Source organism: Oncorhynchus tshawytscha, linkage group LG26, assembly GCF_018296145.1.
Source record: "Oncorhynchus tshawytscha isolate Ot180627B linkage group LG26, Otsh_v2.0, whole genome shotgun sequence".
NCBI classification, from domain to species: domain Eukaryota; kingdom Metazoa; phylum Chordata; class Actinopteri; order Salmoniformes; family Salmonidae; genus Oncorhynchus; species Oncorhynchus tshawytscha.
This window is the reverse complement of record NC_056454.1, coordinates 52765621-52775441: the sequence shown is the minus strand read 5'-3', so window position 1 is coordinate 52775441 and position 9821 is coordinate 52765621. Positions and strand designations below refer to the sequence as shown.

At 47.7% G+C, this 9821-nt stretch overlaps 1 protein-coding gene across 2 annotated transcripts in view; it reads left to right on the top strand.

Moving 5' to 3' along the window:
• Nucleotides 1–5178, top strand: part of LOC112236386 (ubiquitin-conjugating enzyme E2G 2 (UBC7 homolog, yeast)) — a 23827-nt gene extending 18649 nt beyond the window's left edge. The window contains exons 5-7 of one of the 2 annotated variants that reach the window (XM_024404968.2): nt 25–165; nt 4382–4515; nt 4661–5178. In XM_024404968.2, coding sequence (XP_024260736.1) covers nt 25–165; nt 4382–4494 — 254 coding nt within the window. In that variant the 3' untranslated portion in view covers nt 4495–4515; nt 4661–5178. Of the gene's footprint in view, nt 1–24; nt 166–4381 lie in introns of both variants that reach the window. The other variant, XM_024404967.2, reaches the window with a different exon arrangement.
• Nucleotides 5179–9821: the final 4643 nt, after the last annotated feature.

The window sequence follows — 9821 nt, the reverse complement described above, 5'->3', positions numbered from 1 at the left end:
GTTCTCCTCTCTCCTTCTCTTCAGTTTACCCAGATGGACGTGTGTGCATCTCTATCCTGCATGCTCCGGGAGACGACCCAATGGGCTATGAGAGCAGTGCTGAGAGATGGAGTCCTGTCCAGAGTGTGGAGAAGATCCTACTGTCTGTAGTCAGTATGTTAGCAGGTCAGTACTGAGAGATGGAGTCCTGTCCAGAGTGTGGAGAAGATCCTACTGTCTGTAGTCAGTATGTTAGCAGGTCAGTACTGAGGGATGGAGTCCTGTCCAGAGTGTGGAGAAGATCCTACTGTCTGTAGTCAGTATGTTAGCAGGTCAGTACTGAGAGATGGAGTCCTGTCTAGAGAGAAGATCCTACTGTCTGTAGTCAGTATGTTAGCAGGTCAGTACTGAGAGATGGAGTCCTGTCCAGAGTGTGGAGAAGATCCTACTGTCTGTAGTCAGTATGTTAGCAGGTCAGTACTGAGAGATGGAGTCCTGTCCAGAGTGTGGAGAAGATCCTACTGTCTGTAGTCAGTATGTTAGCAGGTCAGTACTGAGGGATGGAGTCCTGTCCAGAGTGTGGAGAAGATCCTACTGTCTGTAGTCAGTATGTTAGCAGGTCAGTACTGAGAGATGGAGTCCTGTCCAGAGTGTGGAGAAGATCCTACTGTCTGTAGTCAGTATGTTAGCAGGTCAGTACTGAGAGATGGAGTCCTGTCCAGAGTGTGGAGAAGATCCTACTGTCTGTAGTCAGTATGTTAGCAGGTCAGTACTGAGAGATGGAGTCCTGTCCAGAGAGAAGATCCTACTGTCTGTAGTCAGTATGTTAGCAGGTCAGTACTGAGAGATGGAGTCCTGTCCAGAGAGAAGATCCTACTGTCTGTAGTCAGTATGTTAGCAGGTCAGTACTGAGAGATGGAGTCCTGTCCAGAGAGAAGATCCTACTGTCTGTAGTCAGTATGTTAGCAGGTCAGTACTGAGAGATGGAGTCCTGTCCAGAGAGAAGATCCTACTGTCTGTAGTCAGTATGTTAGCAGGTCAGTACTGAGGGATGGAGTCCTGTCCAGAGTGTGGAGAAGATCCTACTGTCTGTAGTCAGTATGTTAGCAGGTCAGTACTGAGAGATGGAGTCCTGTCCAGAGAGAAGATCCTACTGTCTGTAGTCAGTATGTTAGCAGGTCAGTACTGAGAGATGGAGTCCTGTCCAGAGAGAAGATCCTACTGTCTGTAGTCAGTATGTTAGCAGGTCAATACTGAGAGATGGAGTCCTGTCCAGAGAGAAGATCCTACTGTCTGTAGTCAGTATGTTAGCAGGTCAGTACTGAGAGATGGAGTCCTGTCCAGAGAGAAGATCCTACTGTCTGTAGTCAGTATGTTAGCAGGTCAGTACTGAGGGATGGAGTCCTGTCCAGAGTGTGGAGAAGATCCTACTGTCTGTAGTCAGTATGTTAGCAGGTCAGTACTGAGAGATGGAGTCCTGTCCAGAGTGTGGAGAAGATCCTACTGTCTGTAGTCAGTATGTTAGCAGGTCAGTACTGAGAGATGGAGTCCTGTCCAGAGTGTGGAGAAGATCCTACTGTCTGTAGTCAGTATGTTAGCAGGTCAGTACTGAGAGATGGAGTCCTGTCCAGAGAGAAGATCCTACTGTCTGTAGTCAGTATGTTAGCAGGTCAGTACTGAGAGATGGAGTCCTGTCCAGAGAGAAGATCCTACTGTCTGTAGTCAGTATGTTAGCAGGTCAGTACTGAGAGATGGAGTCCTGTCCAGAGAGAAGATCCTACTGTCTGTAGTCAGTATGTTAGCAGGTCAGTACTGAGAGATGGAGTCCTGTCAGAGAGAAGATCCTACTGTCTGTAGTCAGTATGTTAGCAGGTCAGTACTGAGGGATGGAGTCCTGTCCAGAGTGTGGAGAAGATCCTACTGTCTGTAGTCAGTATGTTAGCAGGTCAGTACTGAGAGATGGAGTCCTGTCCAGAGAGAAGATCCTACTGTCTGTAGTCAGTATGTTAGCAGGTCAGTACTGAGAGATGGAGTCCTGTCCAGAGAGAAGATCCTACTGTCTGTAGTCAGTATGTTAGCAGGTCAGTACTGAGAGATGGAGTCCTGTCCAGAGAGAAGATCCTACAAACATTACTGTTTGTCACCACGCCCTTTATTTATATACTTCTTAATTGAATAAATGCATTTTCTTTAATAATGGATCAATGTGACATTTGGTGCATACTTCTGACACCATTGTAATTACGAATACATTTTAAATGTGTGTCACCAGTACCACCACCGTGTTCATTAGGTCACACCGTAGGAAAACGTTTTGCAGCGGAAAACCAAAACAAGCGTTTCTTATTGGACAAGTTCATCTATTCCCTCCCTGTCTCGGTCCATTTTCTTCTGTTTGGTTGCCTAATAAATGCATCCCTGGTCTGTCCATCAGACAGATGCTTCCTGAACATTATGGGGTGTGTTTGTAAATTCACACTGGCAGTGTAATCAGCCAGCTTGGGGATTCAATCTAGCAACCTTCCGGTTACTAGTCCAACGCTCCAACCACGAGGCTACCTGCCTGACGGCTGTTGTGAGGTCAGACCACTCCAATCAACGCTACTCCTCAGTCAGACTGTCCAGTGTGACAGTGTCTCTCAGACTGTTCAGCTCTGAGAGTGAGACACTCTGGATTTACCAACAGGAAGGTTGACAACACTGTGCAATTAAGAACGTCACAGAGGGCGCTGACACTCCAGAGTGAATTTAGGAATGCAACCTAGGGTATACTTTCTTATTCTGCTGTCTGGTATCACGTCACCACACAAAGACCACTGCCTGAGACATAATGAGGGTGGTGACAGGCTGGTGGGCAGGGCTGTGGGCGGGCACGGCTACGGGTGGGCAGGGCTACGGGCGGGCAGGACTGTGGGCGGGCGGGGCTGCGGGCGGGCGGGGCCGTGGGCGGGCAGGGCTACGGGCGGGCAGGCAGACAACCTTTCAGGAACAATGGGAAACAGACAGAACCCTTTAGGAACAATGGGAAACAGACAGAACCCTTTAAGAACAATGGGAAACAGACAGAACCCTTTAGGAACAATGGGAAACAGACAGAACCCTTTAGGAACAATGGGAAACAGACAGAACCCTTTAGGAACAATGGGAAACAGACAGAACCCTTTAAGAACAATGGGAAACAGACAGAACCCTTTAGGAACAATGGGAAACAGACAGAACCCTTTAAGAACAATGGGAAACAGACAGAACCCTTTAGGAACAATGGGAAACAGACAGAACCCTTTAGGAACAATGGGAAACAGACAGAACCCTTTAGGAACAATGGGAAACAGACAGAACCCTTTAGGAACAATGGGAAACAGACAGAACCCTTTAAGAACAATGGGAAACAGACAGAACCCTTTAGGAACAATGGGAAACAGACAGAACCCTTTAGGAACAATGGGAAACAGACAGAACCCTTTAGGAACAATGGGAAACAGACAGAACCCTTTAGGAACAATGGGAAACAGACAGAACCCTTTAGGAACAATGGGATACAGACAGAACCCTTTAGGAACAATGGGAAACAGACAGAACCCTTTAGGAACAATGGGAAACAGACAGAACCCTTTAGGAACAATGGGAAACAGACAGAACCCTTTAGGAACAATGGGAAACAGACAGAACCCTTTAGGAACAATGGGAAACAGACAGAACCCTTTAGGAACAATGGGAAACAGACAGAACCCTTTAGGAACAATGGGAAACAGACAGAACCCTTTAGGAACAATGGGAAACAGACAGAACCCTTTAGGAACAATGGGAAACAGACAGAACCCTTTAGGAACAATGGGATACAGACAGAACCCTTTAGGAACAATGGGAAACAGACAGAACCCTTTAGGAACAATGGGAAACAGACAGAACCCTTTATGAACAATTTGAAACAGACAGAACCCTTTAGGAACAATGGGAAACAGACAGAACCCTTTAGGAACAATGGGAAACAGACAGAACCCTTTAGGAACAATGGGAAACAGACAGAACCCTTTAGGAACAATGGGAAACAGACAGAACCCTTTAGGAACAATGGGAAACAGACAGAACCCTTTAGGAACAATGGGAAACAGACAGAACCCTTTAGGAACAATGGGAAACAGACAGAACCCTTTAGGAACAATGGGAATAGAGCTATAGCCCCTGGTCTCTTCCTGTTGTTTCTTTGCTCCAGATGACAGTCCAAGCAGTGTTCTCTACGTACTGTAGCCATCTCAACCTCAGAACACTTCACTCAATATAAATTGACATACTTGAAACCTAATGTTGGCGCTGTTGTTTTAATTTGATGTTTGGTATTTGCCACTAGTATGTCCAATTGAGTGTAAAGAAGCCATTCTCTCCTCTACCTTTTTCCCTCCAGAGCCCAATGATGAGAGTGGAGCGAACGTTGATGCTTCCAAGATGTGGCGTGAGGACCGAGACCAGTTTTACAGCCTGGCTCAACAGATCGTCCGCAAGTCCCTGGGTCTCTAATAACAACATCACATCGTCTATGTAGGTCCCAAATGGCACCCTATTCCCTATAGCGCACTACTTTAGAGTCAAAGTTCTATGAGGTCTGGTCAAAAGTAGTGCACTATAAAGGGAACCTCTGTCTGGATCTAACCTACCGCTTCCATTTCACCCAACATGTCACCAGGACAGGAAGTTGTCATAACCAGGAAGTTACAGGAGACTACAGTGACAATTTAGACTAGCTGGTAAGCATGGAGACGGGCAGATGACTGATGGCTCCATCTCTGGCTGTTTCCATGGGTATGATGAACCCACAAAAACCATTTGACTCAAATGACCTGTTTCGTTCCGTTGTCACCTCTCTCTCTCAAGCACTTTATGTTGTTTTCTCCAAAGGAATATGTTTAGCGTGTTACTGCCCAGAATGCCATTCACTCTGCAATATGGCTACATAGAGGTGCTGTGACTCATTGGAATAGTAAATAAATAATACAACTGTTTGTGAGAACTTGTGAATGTAATAGAAGATATCTTTATTAATACTGTCAACATGTGACTGACAGACACACGAATGGCTCTTCTGTTTTAGGGTATTCTCTCATGACCATCCTTCCAAAAATCCTCTCGTTGACTCAACTATTGAAAACTGTCTTGAGGCTAGAGTAATAACATCGATGTGGGGAATAAAGCGCTTTGCTTCTGGGTGGTACTTTTTTGGTTTTTGGCCTGAAAAAAGAACCCGTTGAAGACATGACTATTTATACAGACCTGTCGTTGGGTGTTTGAATGTGGTGTAGATAAAGATGATTTAGGCTGCGGCGTCGTGTGCTGCGTCTCTCAAAGGGGTTTGATAGTCTGTAACCGTGACACAAATTTACAAAGACTCCGGCTCTCATTTTGCATCATATATTTCTGTTAGAACGACTGGCAGAAGAATATGGCTGTCGTCTAGGATGATGGATAAATAGATTCTTCATCAAATGATTTGAAAATATAAATCAGCATATTCCTCTGAGAAGAATGAAGGCCTGTTTGTGATGATTATTTATCCAAGAACAACTCCCATCAGCAGCAACAACTCCCATCAGCAGCAATAACTCCCATCAGCAGCAACAGCTCCCAACAACTCCCATCAACAACAACAACTTCCATCAGCAGCAATAACACCCATCAGCAGCAACAACTCCCATCAGCAGCAACAACTCCCATCAGCAGCAACAACTCCCATCAACAACAACAACTCCCAACAACTCCCATCAGCAGCAACACAAACAAAACCACACAGAGAGACACCGTAGGGCAGGGGTCTCTAACAGGTTGATGGTGAGCTACCAGAACACTTATGAGAAGCTGGTCCACCAATTCTGAAAGGTCATGCAATTTTCACATTCCTCCGCAAACTGTCATAAACAAATCTCTCAATTATTAGACCCCTCAAGCTCCCAGCTCCTATCTTATCAACCCCTCAAGCTCCCAGCTCCTATCTAATCAACCCCTCAAGCTCCCAGCTCCTATCTAATCAACCCTCAAGCTCCCAGCTCCTATCTAATCAACCCTCAAGCTCCCAGCTCTATCTTATCAACCCTCAAGCTCCCAGCTCCTATCTAATCAACCCCTCAAGCTCCCAGCTCCTATCTAATCAACCCTCGAGCTCCCAGCTCCTATCTAATCAACCCCTCGAGCTCCCAGCTCATATCTAATCAACCCTCGAGCTCCCAGCTCCTATCTAATCAACCCTTCGAGCTCCCAGCTCCTATCTAATCAACCCTCGAGCTCCTATCTAATCAAGCTCCCAGCTCCTATCTAATCAAGCTCCCAGCTCCTATCTAATCAAGCTCCCAGCTCCTATCTAATCAAGCCCTCGAGCTCCCAGCTCCTATCTAATCAAGCCCCTCCCAGCTCCTAAATCAACCCTCGAGCTCCCAGCTCCTATCTAATCAACCCTCGAGCTCCCAGCTCCTATCTAATCAAGCTCCTCAGCTCCCCAGCTCCTATCTAATCAAGCTCCTATCTAATCAACCCTCGAGCTCCCAGCTCCTATCTAATCAACCCCTCGAGCTCCCATCTCCTATCTAATCAAGCTCCTATCTAATCAAGCTCCCAGCTCCTATCTAATCAAGCTCCCAGCTCCTATCTAATCAAGCTCCCAGCTCCTATCTAATCAACCCTCGAGCTCCCATCTCCTATCTAATCTCCTCCCAGCTCCTATCTAATCAAGCTCCCAGCTCCTATCTAATCAACCCATCAAGCTCCCAGCTCTATCTAATCAACCCTCGAGCTCCCAGCTCCTATCTAATCAAGCTCCCAGCTCCTATCTAATCAACCCATCAAGCTCCCAGCTCCTATCTAATCAACCCCTCGAAGCTCCCAGCTCCTAATCTAAACCAAGCTCCCAGCTCCTATCTAATCAACCCTCGAGCTCCCAGCTCCTATCTAATCAAGCTCCCAGCTCCTATCTAATCTCCCAGCTCCTATCTAATCAACCCCTCGAGCTCCCAGCTCCTATCTAATCAACCCCCGAGCTCCCAGCTCCTATCTAATCAACCCCTCGAGCTCCCAGCTCCTATCTAATCGAGCTCCCAGCTCCTATCTAATCAACCCCGCTCCCAGCTCCTATCTAATCGAGCTCCCAGCTCCTATCTAATCAACCCTCGAGCTCCCAGCTCCTATCTAATCAGCTCCTATCTAATCAACCCCTCAAGCTCCCAGCTCCTATCTAATCAACCCCTCGAGCTCCCAGCTCCTATCTAATCAAGCTCCTCTAATCAACCCTCAAGCTCCCAGCTCCTATCTAATCAACCCCTATCTAGCTCCCAGCTCCTATCTAATCAAGCTCCTCCTATCTAATCAACCCCAGCTCCCTAATCAAGCTCCCATCTAATCAACCCCTCGAGCTCCCAGCTCCTATCTAATCAAGCTCCCAGCTCCTATCTAATCAAGCTCCCAGCTCCTATCTAATCAACCCATCAAATCAAGCTCCCAGCTCTATCTAATCAACCCTCGAGCTCCCAGCTCCTATCTAATCAAGCTCCCAGCTCCTATCTAATCAAGCTCCCAGCTCCTATCTAATCAACCCATCAAGCTCCCAGCTCCTATCTAATCAACTCCCAGCTCTAATCAATCAACCTCGAGCTCCCAGCTCCTATCTAATCATCTAATCAGCTCCCAGCTCCTAATCAATCAAGCTCCCAGCTCCTATCTAATCAACCCATCGAGCTCCCAGCTCCTATCTAATCAACCCTCGAGCTCCCAGCTCCTATCTAATCAACCCTCGCTCCCAGCTCCCATCTCCTATCCCTCAAGCTCCCAGCTCCTATCTAATCAAGCTCCTAATCAAATCCGAGCTCCCAGCTCCTATCTAATCAACCCCTCGAGCTCCCAGCTCCTATCTAATCAACCCCTCAGCTCCTATCTAATCAACCCCTCGAGCTCCCAGCTCCTATCTAATCAACCCTCGAGCTCCCAGCTCCTATCTAATCAACCCTCGAGCTCCCAGCTCCTATCTAATCAAGCTCCCCCTCTAATCAAGCTCCCAGCTCCTATCTAATCAAGCTCCCAGCTCCCTAATCAACTCCTCCCAGTCCTAATCAAGCTCCCAGCTCCTCCTATCTAATCAAGCTCCCAGCTCCTATCTAATCAAGCTCCCAGCTCCTATCTAATCAAGCCCTAATCAAGCTCCCAGCTCCTATCTAATCAAGCTCCCAGCAACTATCTAATCAACCCCTCGAGCTCCCAGCTCCTATCTAATCAAGCTTTCCAGCTCCTATCTAATCAACCCATCAAGCTCCCAGCTCCTATCTAATCAACCCCTCGAGCTCCCCCAGCTTCTATCTAATCAAGCTCCCAGCTCCTATCTAATCAACCCTCGAGCTCCCAGCTCCTATCTAATCAAGCTCCTATCTAATCAACCCCTCGAGCTCCCAGCTCCTATCTAATCAACCCCTCGAGCTCCCAGCCCTCGAGCTCCCAGCTCCTATCTAATCAAGCTCCCAGCTCCTATCTAATCAACCCTCGAGCTCTATCTAATCAACCCTCGAGCTCCCAGCTCCTATCTAATCAAGCTCCCTAATCGAGCTCCCAGCTCCTATCCACCGAGCTCCCAGCTCCCAGCTCCTATCTAATCAACCCCTCGAGCTCCCAGCTCCTATCTAATCAAGCTCCTATCTAATCAACCCCTCAAGCTCCCAGCTCCTATCTAATCAACCCTCGAGCTCCCAGCTCCTATCTAATCAAGCTCCTATCTAATCAACCCCTCGCTCCCATCTCCTATCTAATCAACCCTCGAGCTCCCATCTCCTATCTAATCAAGCTCCCAGCTCTAATCAATCAAGCTCCCAGCTCCTATCTAATCAAGCTCCCAGCTCCTATCTAATCAAGCTCCCAGCTCTATCTATCTAATCAACCCCTAATCTCTTCGAAGCTTTATCGATCAAGCTCCCAGCTCCTATCTAATCAAGCTCCCAGCTCCTATCTAATCAACCCATCAAGCTCCCAGCTCCTATCTAATCAACCCCTCAAGCTCCCAGCTCCTATCTAATCAACCCCCAGCTCCTCAGCTCCCAGCTCCTATCTAATCAATCAAGCTCCCAGCTCTATCTAATCAACCCTCGAGCTCCCAGCTTCTATCTAATCAAGCTCCCAGCTCCTATCTAATCAACCCTCGAGCTCCCAGCTCCTATCTAATCAAGCTCCTATCTAATCAAACCCTCGAGCTCCCAGGCTCCTATCTAATCAACCCCGAGCTCCCAGCTCCTATCTAATCAAGCCCCAGCTCCTATCTAATCAGGCTCTAATCAACCCTCGAGCTCCCAGCTCCTATCTAATCAACCCTCGAGCTCCCAGCTCTATCTAATCAACCCTCGAGCTCCCAGCTCCTATCTAATCGAGCTCCCAGCTCCTATCTAATCAACCCTCGAAGCTCCCAGCTCCTATCTCAAGCTCCTATCTAATCAACCCTCAAGCTCCCAGCTCCTATCTAATCAACCCCTCGAGCTCCCAGCTCCTATCTAATCAAGCTCCTATCTAATCAACCCTCCCTCCCAGCTCCTATCTAATCAACCCTCGAGCTCCCAGCTCCTATCAATCTAACCCTCCCCTCGTTTGCTCCCAGCTCCTGTCCCAGCTCCTAATCTAATCAACCCCTCGAGCTCCCAGCTCCTATCTAATCAACCCTCGAGCTCCCAGCTCCTATCTAATCGAGCTCCCAGCTCCTATCTAATCGAGCTCCCAGCTCCTATCTAATCGAGCTCCCAGCTCCTATCTAATCGAGCTCCCAGCTTCTATCTAATCAAGCTCCCAGCTCCTATCTAATCAACCCCTCGAGCTCCCAGCTCCTATCTAATCAA